This window comes from Calonectris borealis, chromosome 5 (assembly GCF_964195595.1).
Source record: "Calonectris borealis chromosome 5, bCalBor7.hap1.2, whole genome shotgun sequence".
Taxonomy (NCBI): Eukaryota; Metazoa; Chordata; class Aves; order Procellariiformes; family Procellariidae; genus Calonectris; species Calonectris borealis.
In genome coordinates, this window is record NC_134316.1 from 4,938,182 (window position 1) to 4,957,941 (window position 19,760).

Below are 19,760 nucleotides of genomic sequence, written 5' to 3' on the forward strand. Positions count from 1 at the left end.
TCCGCTTCCGCCTGGGCGTCGGGGTGGCGGTGGTGCTGCGGGCCGCCGCCTGCTGCCTCGCTCCTGGCCTGCGCCGCGCCGCGCTCCTCCCGCCCAGGTACCCGCCGCCGCGGGGCGGCCCGCAACGGCGGTCTGCCGCCCGGCCGGCCCGTTAGCCAGCGGGAGGGAGGGCCTGAGCGGGGGATGGGGGGGGGGAGAAGGAGAGGGAGGGGGTTCCATCCCACACCGCCCCCGGGGACCGCCGGGCCGCAGCTGGCTCTTCCCCCTTCAAATCCCCGGGAGGTGCCGCCGCCTCTCCCAGCCCCGGAGGGGTGGTACCGGGGGTCGAGTGAGTGGCAGAAGCCAGCCTCCCCCGCCCGGAGACCCGCCGCCTGGGGAAGGGCGTATCGCTTCGGGGTGCCGGTGGCTGCCTAATGGCTGCTGCCGCTTTCGGGTGCGTGGGGCTGGCTTTGCTGATGTCTGCAAAGCGAAGGAGGTTGCTTTGTAGCGGATCCTGTTTTACTCTGTGTAACGGTGGTAGCTGCTGTGTCTTGGCTGGGTAAAATATCTTGTCGGCTTGTATTTATGCTATATGGTCGTAATCTATACATGAATATATAAATGAACGTGGATCGCATGTAAGTGACTGTTTAACTCAAAGGTTCCTCACTAAAGAAGGTCTCAGGCAAGTCAATTTCTCGCGGTTTGAGAAGTTGATTCATTTTATGAAATGTTAAAATACTGAAGGTAGCTGACTTACTGGGAGAGCTAGCACTGTGCGGTATCAAAGGGCACATTGCTTGGAGAGAGAACTACTTATCTGACAGGTTTTATTTCCGAGAGAGAACTTGTTTCTAGGTGAATTCCATGGAAAACAGTGTTGATCTGATGCTCTTCCACCTTATCGTCAGTGGATGTAAGAACAAAGGTAGCTTTTGGTTTTTTAAACAAAACTGACACACCCTGAAACTACTCTCCCAAAGACCTGTGGAGACTAGTGGCTGATGCAAAAATTTGTGGCAAATATCGAGCCAGTCCTAGAAAGCACTTTTGATATTCTTGAAACTTGGGTTCATTCAAGTACATTTTAACAGTGCCAAATCAAGATGTGAAAGATGCCAGCTGTATCCGTGCAGTGAGATTGTATCCTAAAAAGCAGTTATCCTGGAAAAGAGCCTTTGTAAAGGGGCAAAAAGGCGTGTGGTTTTGTTCTTCACTGTTGAGGCCAGAACGGAATATGACACACAGTTTTGATGTTTTTATTGGTGGGGGGACACATACCAATAACCCTGCAGTGAAGATATTTGATAGGCACTCGCACTCGGGGTCAGTATGTTTATTTCATCCCAAACAAATAAAAATAATTAAGCTGGTAATTCCTGAATATGTAGCTTTGGTAGGAGGAGAACACAGGTATTCTTTAAATAGCTTTTATAGCTAGTTCCGGAAGACTTCTGAAGAATTGATAATTGGAAGCTAAAGCTATAAATGAGAAATAAAGCACGCTTTTAAAAACGAGGAAAACATGATGAGAATGGGCTCCATAGCTTTCAAGAAAGTTTAGAGGCAACTGTGGAAGATATGTTTTAATTATTCTGAGCTGCTGGACTAATAGATCTTTTTCAAGATTCACAGGGTAGGATGGTGTGGACAGGAGTAGTCTTTGGCAGTGGAGAGTCGCTGTTCTCCACTGGTTTTGCATCACAGCTGATGCACAAACGAGCCACCTCAGAAGTGATATATGTTTGCCGGGTGTGGAACCATCTGCTTGTGGTGTGGTGACCATCTGAAGCGATTAGGTCTGCTCTTGGTGGGGAGGCAGCTGTGAGACTGAATGGCCTGTCATGGGTGGGAGAGTGGAACAGATTACAGTTCCTTATGGCTTTCTATTTTACAGGTCTTGGAAACTGATAAGACCTCTATTTTGAAGAACTGTTTTTTCTAGTTGATAATTTATAGCAAAAGCACTAACGTGCATCATTTTGATTGTCGCTTTTAATTAAATCTGTTCACAAAATATGAAAACTGAAAATCTGACTTACCTCCTTTCTTCCATTCAAGACAGACACGGGAAGGGACAAAAAGATCACCAAATCTCAAGTGGCTACTAGTGATGCAACTGTTGTTTTTTCCCCTGTCAGTCTGTTTACCAATTGTCTTTATTCTCCCAATGAATAAACATGCAGGTCAGACTAAACGATTGCATGTGTATCAGTGTGGCTGCTGAGAAGGCATGAAAGATAGGAAAAGGCCAGCTAGAAAAATGTTGACGCTTAATGCCTGAAGGTAGAAGCTGCAGAAATTTGCATATTTTAGAAAACATTTAGAAGCTGTCAAAGATTTGGTCTCTCTTCCATTTTATCTGTATAGCTATGTTGGGTAGTTATACTTATGTGGGCAGAAATCTTGTTGTAGATGAGGTTATGCTGGTAGGTATTAGTCATGTTACAGTGACAAAAGAACCTCTTTGCTGATAGAGCCATGCCACCCAGTGGAAATGCAGCAGAGCCAGTTGCATCTAGAAAGCGTTTTTCTGTGTTTGAGAGATGATCGTGGAGACAGGAACTAAATCTGGCACATCAAGTGTTCGAAAAATGTCATACAACTCAAAAAAATAGGAAAGCAGTTGATGCGTAGTTTTGGATAGCTTTAGTAAAAGAAAGAAAAAGTGTTTTGGACAGCACTTTCTAATGGGGTTCTCTAGGGACTGGTGAGGGATAAAAGCCAGGAAAGGCAAGAGCATGGGAAAAAATGCTACTACATCCATCAGTTTCAGTTGGGCTGGATGTGATCAGAGAGGGTTTAGAGCTCAAAAAACACAGCGGAGCTGTTTTATTGTGGAAGCTGGCAGATTTACTATGTCATACGTAGGACCGCGCTTCCAGAAGCAGGCTTTTCACAGACCTCTCCAAAAATCACCAGTTGGTCTTGAATGCTGTTGGTAGAATTAACATACCATTGCTGTGTCAGGGTGCTTCTCAACCTTCTTCCAGCCTGCCGTGTGGAGCCCGGCAGGCTTGCTTGTCTTACCTACCTGCCGTTAATTCTCCAGAGTAGTTTGTGGGTGTCTGGGAGGCCTTGGGCCGTGGTCTGAAGATTTGGCTGTGTATGGTTTCTGGATAGGTGTGGTGGAGGTCCTCCATCACTCTTCAAGACAAAGGATGAGAGACGTTCTGCTCCTAGATGCCTTTTTTTTTTCAGACATCGGTCATCTCTCTCCATCGCTTTAGTTTCGCACTTCTGGCCATATGTGTTCTCAGAGGTGGCTGAGAAATGGTGCCCTCGCCAGCCGATCTGGAGCTGGCAGGCTCTGTGCTTCTGGAAAGCAGGGGATGTTTCCAGGGGCGGCAGCCTTCAGAAAACAAAGGAAATCTTATCTTACAGCACAGTGGATGCGAGCAGGACTTCAGTTTGAATGCTGCCAGTTCTGTAGTCTTTCCACTCCCTGCCAAATTACTTAAACTCCTGAACCCTCCTTCTTCCACTCGCTCTTTCTTCCCCTCAACTGCAGGAAAGAATAATTTGAAGTAGAGTTTAAATGTGGTAAAATGGACGTCTGTTGCATGAATCGGCTTTTCTTCGCTCGTATCGGCACTTGTGCAGTGCTCTTTAGGAAAGCTTCAAGAGAAAATGAGAGTCCATTTGTTAATTCTACCGACTCTAAAAATCTAGTCACGGCACCATTCAGTACATTTTTCTAAAATCTTGAGCCCACGCGTGACCAGTGGGGACTTTAAAATGGAGTTACTTGGAGGTCTTCTGTCTGACAGTGTCTTTGAGTCCAATTTGTGAGCATGTGAATGCCTTGGGCAATACTTCTACAAATGTAATTGATATTTCTGTAAGGTTTTGATTGAAATTCTTTATACCAGTGTTGAACAACTTGAATGGAATATAGATTCCAGATTTAAGTACAAATTAGTTCATATGTTGTCTGAATGTGTCTGATGGTAATTACAGTTTCTTTTTTTATTAAATGAAGGTGGCAGTACCGAGATTAAATGTATGTTTAAAAAACGTCCCTGAAGTAGGCCATCCTGTCTGCAAGACGATCCTTGACATGCTTGGCATTGACTCAGTTATGCCAAATGGTGCCAACAAATGTTGCTCTAGTCTGCTTGCCAAAGTAAAAAAGCCAATAAATCTCATTATAAGCTATGCTTAACTACACTTTTTTTTCGTAAGTCATGTAGCAGAATTGTTTCCTTAATTTGCTTGGCACAGAAATATTTTGAAATTATCTGCTGACGAACATTGGGGATATTTGTTGATACTTGGTAAGCAGGCCAGTTTCAACTGTATTCATCCCCTGCTTTGACTTGAATTTACTACTCTCTGCCACTTTTGTGACAGATCATGGGATTTTCTTCTGAGTTCTCCTTTAGGTTTGTTTCCTCTCTTCCTTTTCTCCCTTGCAGCGTATGTTCTAATTTTTTCTGTGGGCTTTTTTCAATCTCTTGTGGATCTGTTTTTCAGTTGGTCTTATCCCATCTCTCCATCTGCCTAAAGAAAGGATGATTCTCTTGGCCTGTTTTGGTGTTGCTTTTTGCTAACCCGTTGTTTTTTTTTTTTCTTATGAATACATTTACATGCATACTTATGTAAAAAGTTATTTTTGTACTTGTCTGTATTAATGATTAATTTCCTATATTTTGTGGGTTATATTAAATAGCTTCTGTGTCTGTATAGGTAAATTGAACTACAATGCCACTAAAAAGCACATATCAACTTCTGATTATTATTGAGCATGGTTCATTGCAAAAACCAACAAACTCCTTTAACGTAAGAGCTATCTATTGAAGAGAAATTGAGCTTTTTCTGGTAGATATCTCTCAAACAGCCGAGCTGTTAATAATAGGAGCAGAAACCATTTTCCTGATGTAGTTCAGTTGGTTTCTCAAGTTTAAGCATATGGTCATTGATCTGAACAGTGTACCTCGTCTGATACAAAGATTCAGGTATTTGTACGTACTTGAAGGAACTACTGCTGTTACAAGCTAATGTTGGAGCTTTAACAAACCTTCGGATTCATGCAATTAGGCACTGACTTGCACCAGGGCGCTAACTTTGTAGATACATATTTCTTAAAAGGTTTATTTAAATTGTTAGGTGTAACTTGAGAAGTTCACTGTGTTTCCACAGGGGTCTGGGTTGCTCGGTGAGGTCATAAATAATTTGGGAAATGGGATGAGGAGTGTCTTGTTGATATGAAGCCGTTCAGGAAAGTAAGGGTTAGATAATAAAATGGCAGATATAATTCAATGTCGATAAATCTGATGTAATTCAGAATAGATAAATGTAGAGTGGTACATATAATTTCATATATAAAATGATGGGCTAACCCTTAACACTGAGGAATGAAATATTGCCACAGAAGTGTCAGTTCCGTAGCGATCAAAAAGCAGATGAAACATTAAGAAGTATTAGGAAGGAAATAGAGGACAAACCAGAACATAATTATGAAACTGTATAAATCAATGGTTATCCCACATCTTGAATTCTGTGTGGTTCTTTCTTGTCATTCATCTCAAAAGATACCAAAGAATTGGAAAAGCCTCAAAGAGAGGCAGTGAGAATAATCAAAGGTACGGAATAGCTGCTGCACAAGGGTCAATGAAATAAGCTAGAGCTCAGCCTGGAGAAGGAACAGCTAAAACAAAATGGTAAAAATCTGTAGAATAATGAGCAGCATGGGCAGAGCGGATAAGAATAGATTTACTGATTTCCTCAGCTGCAAGAATGAAGGAGTAACAACTGAATCTAGTAAGATCCAGGTTTAGAACAAAAAAGAAGGTGCCTTTTTGTGTAACAAACAGCAGCCCTGTGGAGTTCCTCGCCAATGGATCTTGTAGGTACAAACAGGGAAACTAGACGTGTTTGTGGAAGAGAAATTCTTTGAGGGTTGTTATTCCATAGAAATTCCCTACAACTTAGGAAGTATCTGAGCTTGATATCGTTGAAGTATTGGGGTGAGTGTCATCCCTGTTCTTGTTCTTCCTTGCTGTCATTGCTGAAGATAAAATGGGATGCTGAGCTAAACGGCCCCTTGTTCTGATTCAGTACTGTCTTAAGATTAGGAAATTGTGTAGATAGTAATAAATTTACAACACAGTGTCAGAGAAGACTCTAGTTTATATGTGCATTATTTGCATTATGTAATTTATAATCTAATGGAGCTTATAAACCTATTTGTCATAGGCTATCTGTACAAACCTCTGTCCCCGAGACCAGTCTCTGTGTTAAAAGTCAGGTCTTCACCATCAACAAAGCAAAACAAGGATGGTTTTTTTTTGTGGGGGTCAACTTGGCAGTAGTATTTGAACTCTTGACTTATATTTTGCATTTTTCCTCCTCTTATGTTCCTCTCTATCTCCTACACTCTCCCCTAAAACTTTCTGGCTGCACTGGGGCATGTCCATCTAGTTCACCTGCTCTTGGGCATCCTTTCAAGAGTTCTTCACTTCTAGTCAGTATTTGTTGTCAGTTAGTCAAACAATATAACTTCAGGTTTGTGACAGCTGCCCTTCTGTATGGCTAACAAAGATTGACAAAGCCAGTCAGTTCTCATTGTGGTGAAGCTCTGGAAAGCTCTAAGTGCAGTAGTTGCCTTCATGAAAAGATAGCATGTGACTGATTGGTCCCCATTTTCAATTTTTCTTTTAAGTGTTGAGAGGTTGGAAGTTAGGTATGCATTAACCACACCTTTGCCATATCTACTTTCAGCTGAGGCTAGCTAGCTGGAGCCAGTGAACAGAAATAACAGCATCCACTACCTTTAGTATGTTCTGAAATAATTGGAGGATAAAGCATCAGCAAACTATAGTTCTTTTATTTCTTACAATAAGATCTGCATGGGGATTTAATCATGTTTTGTTTTAGGTGCATTAACTTCACCTGCAAGCAGCCTGCCGTAACTTTTCTGAGTCCCAGTTTAGAAAAGACCCTGAATACGTTACAGGCATCACTGTCTGGGTAGGCTGCCTACTCGGTATGAATATTTGAAATATTTTTTCTTAGTGTAATGTGACCCATTTACATTATATGTCGGTCCTGTCTGAGATGAGACAGGTAGAGACTGAAGACTTTCCTTTTCATGAGAACTTTTATCAAGAGGAAAGTATTTGGGTAGCACATAACTGTATGGGCCAGAGTCATTAAAACAAAGCCACTGCTAAGAAGCGCTACCAGTTTAACACGTACTGTGGTTTGAATGAGACAAACGTAGAGTTTGTCCTGTGAACTCTTGCTTGAAATACTTTTATTATTTTCAACAAATTTCACTTTATCTTACCTTACTTTTCAGCAAAATGTCTGGAACTGATGATTTTTCGGTAAGTAACAGTTTTTCTTTCCTGAAGATCAGCCAGTTGTGTTACTTCATTCTAAAAGTTGACATACTTTTTCAAGCAGAAGGGGAGCTTGCAGTTGAGAGGCGATTTCCTCTGTATTGCAGTTGTGGTGTTTTCCTTTTGGGTAGATGTAGCAATCTCTGGACTAAACATGAAGCTGCTAGGTGCCTTGTGGGTTCTTTTCTGCTGTGATATTAACAAAGGAGTTGTGTTTTAATAATGTCAGAATAGCTATAATGGAAATCTATGAAAATCTTTTCTTTCTGGATTTGCACTGAAATTGCTTGTTGCTGTGTGTGGTAGGTCGCCTTTTATCTTTGGTTTTCTAACTGCAGCATGTCAGAATGCCTCTTCTACCTTAATGATAGAAGCTGCACGAAAACTAATGTAATCATCTGTGCGCAGCCACAAAGAGCTCTCTTCCTTCCATTTTGGCAACTGAAACATATACGTGTAGTGGGTGAATGTCTGCAACTACTAAGTCCAGTAGACATTTTACATTCTCGCTTTATCTTTTAGTTGGCAGATGCTTTACCAGATCAGTCGCCTGCTAAAACCTCCAAAGTGAGCAGTACAAAACCTGGTCAGCAGCCTGGTCAGCCACCGCAGGGTTGGCCAGCTTCGAATCCTTGGAACAACCCAAGCGCTCCCCCTACGGCGCCAACCGGACTGCCACCAAATACATCCGCTTCCAGCGTGCCATTTGGACCTCCACCAACAGGAATGTATCCTTCAATGCCCCCTGGACCGCCTGCTCCATTTCCTCCTCCTCCTACTGGACCCTCTTGCCCTCCTCCTGGTGGTCCATATCCACCCCCAACTGTGCCAGGTCCTGTCCCACCAGGGCAATATCCTCCACCAAATATGCCCTTTCCAGAGCTTCCAAGACCTTATGGTGGTCCAACAGAGCCAGCTGCACCTCCTGCTCCTGTTGGGCCATGGGGATCCATGCCCTCTGGAGCATGGGGACCAACAATGGGAGGGCAGTATCCTGCACCTAGCATGCCATATCCACCCCCAGGGCCATATTCCGCTCCTACCCAGACTCCAGGGGCTGCGCCAACAGTACCATGGGGTACGGTCCCACCTGGAACATGGGGACCTTCACCGCCAGGTCCATTCCCTCCACCCACAGGATCATATCCAGCTCCAGGACTATATCCTACGCCCCCTAATCCTTTTCAAGTGCCATCTGGTCCTGCTGGTGCTCCATCAATGCCTGGTGGTCCCCATGTGAGTATTTGATTTTGGTCTTGAATTACTCTAAAATGTTATACTTGTAAGTGTGGAAATTCAGTAGCTTAAGACCTAGCAGTGCAGGTAAGGAATTTCAGCACATCTGTCTTATTTCTGTAGTGGAATAATAGCCGACGACTTCTTAAATTCTTAACTAAATATACTAGGATGGTGAAATTACATCAGGTTGGAGTGTGTCTAAGCATCACATCGTAGTGGTCTTCCACTACTTGGAAAGCCTTCTCTAAAAGGCACTGCAAGGAAAGCCTTGTAATAATTTCTGAAAGAAAATATTCTAGTCTGTGTAATCTAGAGAGATTGCCTCTAGGGCACGTAGGGAGGGAATAACAAATTATAAGGATGAATTTGTTTTTAATTATGAACTTTTGTAACTGAATTAACTGCTTTGTGAAAAGCCTGTATTGACCATGAATTATTGTCTCTTGCAGCCTTACCGTTGAATACATTCTGGGCAACAAAATACTGTAGCTTTCCACCTTCATCCACTACTTACAGAGATTTTTACAGTTTTTGTTTCAGTAACGTTTGGGGCTATGAAGAATACTTGCCTCTTGTATGTGCATTTGAGGTATGAAGGAGCAGTTTGCATAAATTTACCTTGCTCATATGCTGGCATAATTGTTTGGTTTAATAAAATGAATTATGAAGAGCAGAAATAAAACTAACATCTGTGGTTCTTATGTTGGCAAGTATTCCTTGGAAAAATGGGAGTTGCCAAGTAAGGATTATAAAGAATCAGGCCCAAGGACTTAAAAAAATGTTAATTCTTAAATTTCCACGAATGCTTTAAGTCTTGTTGCCAGACTTGTGCTGGTCACTGAATGGATGGATAGTCATATTTTGTCTATTTTCAGGTTATTCTAAACTGTCAGTAAAAGGTGTTTCAAGATTTTTGTCAAGAAATTTTTGAACATGCTACAGTAATTCAAACTAAAGAGACAGAGCATGTGAACTTGAAGGTTTTCTCAGCATTTTGTATATACTCAAAACAATTGCTCAGTCTGGGACTACGGAAGAGAAGATACGCATTTGAAATACTTGGTCTGACTTGTCAGCACACTGTTCGTGTTCACAAACAGGCATTTATGTGCAAATTAAATAACCTGGATGTGCAGTTAACTTTGAGTCAACAAATGTGAGTTTTATGCATGCAAATGAGGACATCGTTTTGCCAGTTCTCATTCTGTGGTGGTTGGAAGTTTGGCTTGGTCTATGTAAAGAGAAACTGATTCCCACTTAGGTAAGGTACTTCCCTATTTCTAACCTGGGTTCTAGTCATTTAAAATTTGACTTTGCTGCCGAGTTGTGTAAACTCGGCACTTTTTCAGAGTCCCTAGAAACTGAACTTGAGCTTAAAAGATCAAAAAAAACCCCAACCTGAGAATTCCCTTCCCGGCAGTTTTTGGCATGGCATTTAGTTCTATCAGCTACAAAGATCCTTATTGCCAGCGTTGAGAACGAGGAGGTCTCATTGGGGCTCCACTGAATATTGTAATGGGGAGAAGTCCTCTGTTCTCAGCTAGGTGTCTGCATACCTCACTGAGTAAGTGTAATTAGGGAGTAATTGAATGTGTAAAAGCCTGTGCACTGCTGTGTAGCTGTCCCCCCTCTGAAGGGGCACTGCAGTAAGTTTTCATATTCTTGCCATATCTGTGCAAAGAGCATGCAAGGGGTTTGCTGCAATGCTAGTTTAGCGTTACCAAGACACGCAGCCACGTGTCAGTGCCGAGTTCTGGCACTCTTTGTGGTACTTCATAGCCTAGATTTTGACCGTGGACAGTTTGTTTCATTCCCAGCTGGGGATGTCCTAACTTAGCCTCTGTAGGTAGAATTAGGAACAAATTTTGCTTAACATGGTAGCTCATTAGGGAGTCTTTGTATCATGGAACTGTGAAAGCGAGTTAATTCTCTTCCAGTACCTTATCGTGGCTTCCTGCATGCCTGTGATGGACTTCTTAAAAACAAATGGGGTGACCCGGTGGTGGTGCTTGTTAGTAGTCTTAGCCTTCATGGCAAAGTCCTGCAATATTTTTGCAGAAGAAAGCGGTCAGCTTAACTGTGACTGTTCTAATCTAATGTGAAAGCTAATAGCAAAGGTATGTGTATTTTTTGTTTTAGGAAGACAATACTGGAGCTGAACAAAAATACTTAACATTTCAGCTTAAAACCTAGCATTTGTAACCCTAGGAATAGGAACCAAAAGTGCAAGTCTTCACTAACCTTAAACAAGCCCCAGTTGCCTCCCAAACAGACTTGGCTTCGATCTTGGCAAGACTAATTAAAAATTAACGTAGGAGAACACTGACTACATTTGCTCAAGTGCTTTTTTGATACCTGCAGCCTTAGATTATAAATCAATGTAATGAAAAAACATATTTATTCCAAATGAATGGATCATGCAGTAGCAGCGCTCCAGTTTGAAATTGCACTGGCCATATGTCTTTGCAGGGAATGGGAAGAGGTAGGAGAGGATAAAGCAAATGTAGCAAGTAATGACTTTTGGAAAGGGGATTTGTAAAAGTAACTAGACTTCTAGGTTCTTCCTGAAATAGGCAGGATTTATTACTGGAACATTTAGGCTAAAATTCAGTATATATGGGATGTTTTTCAATGTATATTCGTATTTCTTGAGGTCATGAAAACTGTTTCATAACCCCTTTGTTTTTGTGAGCAAAGTTCTTTGCATAGCAGTGAAAAGGGTATACCTGTTAATCTATTGTGTAAAAACTCAAGTTGTCACTATATACCGTGTAGTAACTTTATCACATGTTATGTCAAGTGTGAGCAACTTCTGGCCTGAAGCTTTTGCAATGGAATTTGTACATTTCTATGCATCATTTGAGTTAAATTGCTGAGAAGTTCGTTTTGACTTGTGCTTTGAGATTGACATACTGCATTTGTTTACAATATGAAATATAAGCAATCACATCTTTAAAGTATAGATTATCACCTGCTGCTGTATTTTCTTTAGATGAAACAAATATTGCTGTATGATAGTGAGAAGCTATAAATACAGGATTTGATATTTTTTTGAAAATGCTGTCACTTTTGTATAAGATTAGACATTAAACGTATTTTCAAGACTGTTGTGTTTACTGTTTTTCAATTACTGCTTTTGACATGCTTGTATAGACTTTTGCCTGGAATGAATAGTAAAAATAGGACATCCTTGATTTGCAAAGACTGAATATAAAATCAGAATTACTTGACTTCTGTGAGTGTTTTTCCTCTTCCTTTTGTGATTTCTGCAGCCTGTGCATAAGGCATATTAAGTGTGGATGCCACCATTGCTATATTGTAGCACGTTAGCCTCAGGTATTGCCTGTTCACAAACTGCTTTGTAATTGGGAGAAAAAAGATCTGATCCTGCTTGTTCTAGAGGAGGAATGGGACTTACTTTTTACCTGTGAAGTGTGGTGTGTGTTTTCCTGGCTCTGAACAATTCCTGTGCTAGATTGACACATGTGGATGTGGTAAATGACCCGCGAACGATGTTTTTATATGCTTATCAGGAGTTTGATGGGATAAGGTAGATAACAGTAAGGAACTGCAGGGCTTGGCTGCAGTGTGAACTACAAAGTTTGGGCATCGCTCATCACTACATTTCCATTCTTTGTATATAGTGGCTTGTGGAGCGGTTCACACTGAGCGGGCCGGTGGTGCTACCTTTGTTCACACCTTCACCCTTTCAGGAAGGTAAAAATGGCAGCAGAGAGCAGGAAAGAGTGGAAACAAAGATATTTATCCACTTTAAGGCTTAGAAAGCAAGCTGCTCTTAGACCGCGTGCCCTGAATGTAATCCTTGGATCTGTTAATAGAAAATACAACTCGTGGCCAATGCTTTGGCTTGGCAGTGTTCAGCTATGGGATTGTCCGCTCCTCTGGATTCCTCAAATGAGTTGTCTCTTGCATTGGTAGAGATGAGGACACGGGTATAATATGTCAAATATATTACTTGCTCACTGCCCTGCAGACCCAAAAAAACTTTAATTGAATTTGGGGGGAGGGGGCATCCGACAAGTGATACTTCTCTATGTAATTCTTAGGGGAGTATTTAGCTTTGAAAAACTACTCCAGGGGTCTTGCAAAAGTGGTGAGTATGTGCACGGTTAGATCCACGACGTAGGAAGTGTTGGTTCTGGCCTGCGGTTGTGAAGGCAGACGCCTGAACTCTCTCAGGCAAGTTCAGACCCATTTCCGTGCACAGGCGTTGATTCACTGCCCAGCCTGTTTAAAACTGCCTGCGTGCCGCCCAGAGGGCGGGATGTTGATACGAAGGTTGTCCTTTGCCTCTGTGTGGTAAGAGCCCTTAGGCATCTAAGTAAGGACGAAACTTTTCATACGTATTTTTCTTAATAGCGGCTTTCCTGTTTCTGAAGTTCAGCACAAAATTCCAATTATTAGAATGCAATTCCATACACTTCAAACAGCCGTTATTCACCAGGCACATAATAGGTTGGTATGTTAAGTGTCATCTGGCAAATCAAGAAATGCAAGTTTTGACTTTAATGTAAGCTTGTAATCAACGAGTACGTGCTGCAGGATTAACTGTCACTGCATTACACAATGAGACGTCTGGAGAAAGATCTCGAGTGGACTCGGATCGGGGCGTGCTCTGTGGGTGGATGTAGGCATCTGTGACGCTGGGAGTAGTGAGCTCCGCGCTGGGCTCCACCCGGGAGGCACCGATCCCGGGGTGCGATCCCGGGGTGCGTGGACTGCCTGGGCACGGGCAGGGGCTGCAGTAGGAAAGGTCGTGGTCTGGAGAGGGCCAATGGCTGGATGGACATGACGTTTGCATGCTTCACTTCATCTTGGATCCAGTTTTCCCAAATACATTTCCAAGGTAGTTGTAGCGGGAGGATCAACTATAACTTTTCCTCTGCCCTCACAATTCAGTGGAATTTGAGTTAACTGGATGTAAAAACGAGCATGTGTGCACACACCCGTTAAGGTGATAACAGCAAGGTAAAATTTTCTTTTTTTTGGTCACTCTTACCTGCAGAATCTCTCAGGGGTGTGGGAAATCCAACGTTAAAAGCTGTGTGCACCAAGGCCTGTTGAAAGCAGGTCCTTTTGTTTCAGAGATCTGCTGATCAAGTTGATCCATGTCATGACAGTGAAGACAGAAGAATGGGAACTTTGTATCCTGCGTGCAGCAGATCATAAGTTATGGTAAAGTTAAAGTTACACCTAGATAAGGGATAGTCAATGTAATACTACAAACACTTCAGTTCTGTAGGATCACTTTCCAAAGCGTACCCTCCCTGCTACAGGAGAGATAAAATAGCAATACCTGTGTTTCTGTCCTTCCAGCTTTCTCATGACGCTCAGCAGGGAAGGGCTGTGCTGAGAAGTCAGTTGGTGTGCCTCTGGGTTCCATCTCAGGTCCTAGTTCTGTTGTCTGCACAAGATCTTATCCGCTCTTGCAGATTCATGTTCTTGTGATGATCAGGGGAGGGAATTCTTGTAGCACTTAACCCTTAAACTCTTGCGTCAAGCTGTGCCATCAATCACCAGATTTGTTTCGCTTGGCAGTAACGATGGCTTAATATACATCTCCCTATCTCTTCCCCCCCTCTTCCCTCTGCCACCACCCCAGTTATCTTTAAACCAGAGAACTTCTCTGATAGAACCCCATGTACAGCCCACAAAGCGTTGTGCTGAATGGGGCAGAGCAGAAAGCTGCAGAGAGCGGTGTCAGTGGGAGAGCGGTGTCAGTGGGAGAGCGGTGTCAGTGGGAGAGCGGTGTCAGTGGGAGAGCGGTGTCCACGGGACCGTGGCCTCGGTGAGGGGACATTTGCATTAGGCTGTTTGTCCGTGGGAGGAAGCTCATCCAGAAGAGGAGCTGGAGCACATGTCCACCGTAAGATTTAATTTCATGCTCTGCAGAGGAACTCGTTTCTCTGAGCTAGAGAGGGATCCTAGGGAGGATGAGCTATTTAAATTATTACAGGTTGGATCTTGGGGGGAGGTTGGGTAGAAGTCGGGTACCCTGCTGTGCCTTGCCCCGTTACTAGCTGTTTCTGAGTGACATTTAGGCTGGAGCTGGTATCCTCAGTGTGAAATGGGGAGAATTATTTATAGTTCAGGTTTAAAGAGGAAAACTTCCTGCTGGTGGTGGAGACCATATTCTAGAGCAAACACCAGCTCGTGTTGCTGCAAAACTGGATGATGGCCTGAGTTTAAGCGAGAGAGACCAGGAACAAGGAGAAACTTTTTCAGCATGAGGACAGTCAAGCCTTGGAGTGGGTTGCCCAAAGAGTTGCCCAAAGAGTTGCCACTGCAGTCTCCATCCTTGGAGGTCTTCAAGGCCAGCTTGGATAAAGCCCTGAGCAGCCTGGCCCTGCTCCCTGCAGGGATTAGGAACCTCCTGATGTCCCTTCCCACCAGAATCACCCCATGACTCAAAGAAATTTGCTGCTCCATGTCCGATTAAAAGCAAACATGGAATTTATTCCTTCTTTAAACAAATTCAGAAGGTGACAAGCGACTGCGGATTTCATTTGTGACTTCTTGGGCTTATTCTGGCTAATTAATGGAGTGTTTTTCTGGGGTAGATCTATGGCTTCTGGTGGGAAGCCAGTCTGTGCTAACAAGGGGTGATCTGTCAGGATACTCCGGTTTACTAAGCTATTAACAGATAATGAAAAGTAAAACTGTATTATGGTGCCTTTTCACAAGAATGTGCTTAATTTGCATGATGTGAAAAGCTTTTTATAGTGCTTTGTATGATAGAAATTGTTCAAAGGGGTTTTGAATCCTGTGCTTTCTAATTTCCCTGTATTCCCTTCAGTTATAGGGCAACCCCCTCCAGCACAGAGAAGGTGGCAGAATATCTTATTTTGAGTTTGCTTAGAAGTGGGACGAATTAATGCTTTAATATCCTGGTGCTTGTTCTCGCTGCGTGTTGGGCTGTGTAAAGCTGGAGTTCGTTGGCGCTCCTCAAGGAGACATCATCCGAGTTGATTATCTTGAAAGCTTTTTATTACAGGCGCTTCGAAGTCTTAGCAGCTTCCACTTCACGCTTTCACGTTTGCATTTCAACCTTGATGCTGTCCCCATTTTCCCGCTCGGAAAGCTGAGCGTGAGCAACGCCGCACAGCCTGGAATACGGGGATGATCGTCGGTAGATGCCATCCTCCTCGTCTTGATGCTCTCCTGTTGGTCTGTACGGGCTGTCAGAGTAAGTAGCTGCTAAAAAGAGAGCGTCTGTGGAATGACACCGAGCAAAAACCGCTCCGAGTGCTTCAAAGACAAATCAGATGCTGGAAAAATGAGCTCATGACTGTTGTGTAAAAGCAAAGCCCGATGTGGTCCCTCTGGTATTTTTTGTTCTCCGAGCTGGTGGCTGCACATCCACCGTCCTGCCGTCAGCAGAGGGCAGTGGTGCTGCTCCGAGCCCTCCTGGCCGGTCTCTCCTGCGCAAATCCTCCCTGGCAGAGAAGGCTGTATCTGGTATTGATGATTTTTAGCATTGAACCTGATAAAAAAATGGGGAAAACCAACATTTTAGTGATTTACAGGGCTGTTTGGGAGGTGGCGTTAGAACTTGTATCTTTGCACAGACTCGTATTAAACTGCATTTGGTTGGACTTGTACAGGAAGAAGACAAACGCTGTACACGAGAGTTAAATCTCAGCCCTGTTTAGTGCGAGGTTTCCCAGGAGAATGAATTTCTGTGCTCCGCAAAAATCTAGTATCAAAAGCAGGGCAGCAAAGCAGAAAAGTCTGCTAACCTGCCTGGGACAAAGCTCTTCCCTTTCCCATCTCTTCTGGTTTCCTGAGCTACAGTAAAAGCCACAAATTGCTGTTGTAATAAAGTTCTTTTAAAGTAAGTTCATCAGAGTGGTTGGTATTGCAGCTGCCCTGTCTTTTTCTAGCCTTCACCTTTTCTTTCCAACCCCGTCTGGTCACTGCGGTATCACTCGGGGCTTTTACTCTCCTTATCGAGCATCTTTCCAGGGGCAAAGCTGTGTCTGGAGGCAAGAAGCCCCCGGGCCAGGTTGGCTGCGTGAGCCCTTCACCCACCTCCTGGATCTCCCGGTGCTGCACCCAAGGAGACAACAGGGTCCCACCTTGCCTTTGGTGGGGGTAGGCTTGAGCTGATTCAACCCCTTCCTGCAGCACAGCACTATTCCCTTCGGCTTTTTAGGGTGGATTAGTTTTCTGTAAGGTTGAATGAGTTGGTTGCGTGTTTGGGCAAGCACAGAGCATGGGCAAGAAAAGCACCGGGACCTCATCTTTTTGATGGCAGCAAGCCATGGGGGTCTTTCACCCCATCCTCACAGGTATTTGGGATCGCTGTAGGCATTTCTCATCCAGTTATTTAATAACATTAGGGTGAAGGACCTTCCTTAAGGGCCCCCGGGCAGCGTGCTGCGCAGAGCTTGGGGCGGCAGAGGAAGAGGAAGTGGTTACGGTTAAGTTCAAAGCCAGGGGGGGTTTGAGAACTTTTGTAAATCTCTATTGACACAAATTGCTACGAGACTCGTTTAAGGCTTGGAAAGCAACTTAATGCTCAGATCGGCATGTCAAGCGCAAAGTGCTTCTCGTTTATTCATCTTTAATAATATACAAGCTTCAAACTGTAGCGTGGTTTTGCTCATCTGCAGCATCAGTGTTAGAAGCTGTGCGAAGCTTTCTGGGGGTGGACTTGCCGTTCTCCTGGCACTGGCAGAGCAGGAGGGAACTGGAGGAGCTGCAATTTCGCACAGGGTACTCTCTTTTCTAGGAGAAAGAAGCTGCAAAGGCAGGAGTTTTGCTTTATGCTTTGTAAAGAGAGAATAAAAGGGAGCTGCTGCAGGAAAAAGAGAGCAAGTCCAGACTTGCTCGTAGATGGGAAGGTACGTGTGAGCAGCAGGGATGGTGCTGTGAGCATCGATGCTCTTGATCTACTGCTTTTGCTTTCTTTACCATCAAACTTGAGTTCTTGAAGTCCTCAACCTCCCTCTGCATTGAATTTTTCACTAGCGCTGGAGCAAGGCGATGCAATGAGTAATGCAGCCAAGAAAGCTCTCGGACGGGCCATCTCCCCAAAAAGGGCTGCGTGGGGGGGAGCGGGGCTGCTCGATTCTCTGCAGGAGGCTGTTTGCAGAAGTCCTGGGAGGATACGGCACAAGCCTGGCAGTTCACGGAGGAGAGTCCCATTGCCTGCTTTTGCTGCGATGCCCTTTTTTATTGCTGCAGAGTCGGAGGTGACTCAGGGAGGTGCAACGTGGGGCTCCGCAAAGGCATTTGTGGCACCCAGAACCTCGTTCCTCTGTCTGAGACAAAGGAGGTGACGTTGTCGCCGTTCCCGTTCCTCAGCCTGGGAGGTTGCACGGGGAGGAACGAGAGGTGATGGTTGAATTTAGCACCTTGGGATTGCGCCGAGCACGGCCTCGACGGTCGATCTGCAGCCCAAACGTTGCACGTGGGTTGCTGCCAACCCCACGCACAAGTCAGGCCACAGAAACCATGAGACAGAAAATCACGCGGGTGCGCGTCGTTCTGCTCTGTGAAGGGCAGTGGATCTCTTGTGCCATCGAGCTTCTTGCCCTCTAGATCGATTTCCTTCCCATTAATTTACCGTCAGGAAGACAAGAGAGAAGCAGCTTTCTGTTTATTCATTTCCAATAAGCAGTTTGAAATTATTGCTTTAAATTTATTTAACTTTATAGAGATGTATCGCCCATTGGGGTGGGGTCTTTTGCCTCTGGGAGACTCGGTATCCACAAGAACAGAAGATGCAGAAGACATTAACTCCTGACGTAAAGTCAGCGTAGAGTAAAGGGTACCGGGACCAAGTAAAGGGTTGATAATTCTGAGTTGTAATTGCAAACTGTCATTTCTAGATATATTTTTGTGTGTGTATATATATATATTTTATGTATTTTAAGCTACTTGGTCTTGTGCTACTTGGTCTTCAGCTTAAATGGCTTCTTTTAAACTACCACAGTATGTAGTTAATTAACATAAACGTTGCTGTAACGCAACTGCAGGCAAGCCCTGCAATAAACAGCGCTCCGTAGTCGGTGGCCCTTGGAAACCACTGCAGAGCAGCCTGTCAAAGGTTGCTGTTCGAGGGAAACGTTTAATAATGTATGTGCTGTATAGCGTAACGGTGCCTGAGTGTCTTGGGGACCCAGAGCTGGTGGGTGAGTTACTCCCAGTCCTGCACCGATCCTGAGCCCGTTGTGGAATTGAGCTAATTAGCTCATCTCTGCCTTATTGCTGGGTTGCCGTTAAATATCATTTGGCACTTGCACGCTAGCAGATAAATGCTGGGCGTTTTAAAATGGGGAAAGTAAATTGTGGTTAGAGAATGTGTTTGGCTACAGCGAAGGGCACGTCGGAGAGTACATCCCTAAGAAACAGCGTGATCGGACGGCCGAGCCGCCTGCCCGCGTTCTCCGTCTCTCCCACCCCGTGGGTTTGCAATTCGGAGCTTTAAATTGTACGTGGTACCAAGCAGGGTTGCGTTTTATATTAAGAGTCTAAAGCAAACAGGATACTTACGAGTGCTTAAAAAAAAAATCCAAACCCCAAGTATATGCTTATTTTTGAGAAACGACTATTTTTTTTATCCACTTTTGAAGAGCAGCCAGCCCCGCGTTGCAGGGCCGTGCATCACAAGGTGTTGCAACCCTGCAAGCGAGAGATGCGATCGCTGTGACTGACGTCTGCTACAGAGCCGGGGCGTTCGTGCACTGCCTTGCTCGCTTCGTGCTCTGGCTATAAACCCAGCTGCTCTTTTTTTTCCATCCCGAGAGGCAAAGCTTGACGAGAGTTGCCAGATCTCCGTGTCCGACCACGTGAGTCACAACGGGATGACTCAGATGAAGTGGAGCAAAGTGAAAGGCGGACGTTTCCTCGCTCTGCGTGCGAAGGGCTCTCGGCACCCATCCCATTGAAGGGATGCTCGCTCGTCGTCCTCGCTGCTGCTTGGTTCATTTAAGTGAAGAAATTAGCTCAGATTTTGATTCATGTTTTCCCTTTTGGTCAAGCATTTTTTTTAACACCGTGTATCTGTTGCATAAGTCTCCTCTCCCCTCCCTCTCCCCTCCCTCTCCCCTCCCTCTCCCTCTCCCTCTCCCTCTCCCTCTCCCTCTCCCTCTCCCCTCCTCTCCCTCTCCTCTCCCTCTCCTCTCCTCTCCTCTCCTCTCCTCTCCTCTCCTCTCCTCTCCCTCTCCT

General features: G+C 44.3%; 2 protein-coding genes across 5 annotated transcripts in view; both read left to right on the forward strand.

Moving 5' to 3' along the window:
* Positions 1-11,668, forward strand: MAPK1IP1L (mitogen-activated protein kinase 1 interacting protein 1 like). 4 transcript variants are annotated; one of them, XR_012673758.1, is made up of 5 exons: positions 1-97; positions 7,283-7,310; positions 7,848-8,561; positions 9,014-9,153; positions 9,440-11,668. XR_012673758.1 is itself a non-coding variant. In XM_075150788.1 (4 exons), the coding sequence occupies exons 2-4, from the start codon at positions 7,287-7,289 to the stop codon at positions 9,023-9,025; spliced, it is 750 nt and encodes a 249-aa protein (XP_075006889.1). In that variant the 5' UTR covers positions 1-97; positions 7,283-7,286; the 3' UTR covers positions 9,026-11,668. The 4 variants fall into 4 exon arrangements, 3 of the variants coding, with proteins under 3 accessions (XP_075006889.1, XP_075006890.1, XP_075006891.1); XM_075150788.1 differs by having other exon boundaries at positions 9,014-11,668; XM_075150789.1 differs by lacking the exon at positions 1-97 and adding an exon at positions 6,905-6,967 and having other exon boundaries at positions 9,014-11,668.
* The window catches only part of LGALS3 (galectin 3), a 27,974-nt gene continuing 8,245 nt past the window's right edge, over positions 32-19,760 (forward strand). Inside the window, exon 1 of the mRNA XM_075150787.1 lies at positions 32-97. The gene's annotated coding sequence lies outside the window, so the exon portion shown is untranslated. The remainder of the gene's footprint in view (positions 98-19,760) is intronic.

Bases quoted from the DNA above. Each gene is read 5' to 3' on its own strand.
- MAPK1IP1L (XM_075150788.1), top strand. From the start codon at position 7,287: ATGTCTGGAACTGATGATTTTTCG. The intron at 7,311-7,847 runs GTAAGTAACAGT...TTTATCTTTTAG, and splicing joins CTGGAACTGATGATTTTTCG to TTGGCAGATGCTTTACCAGA.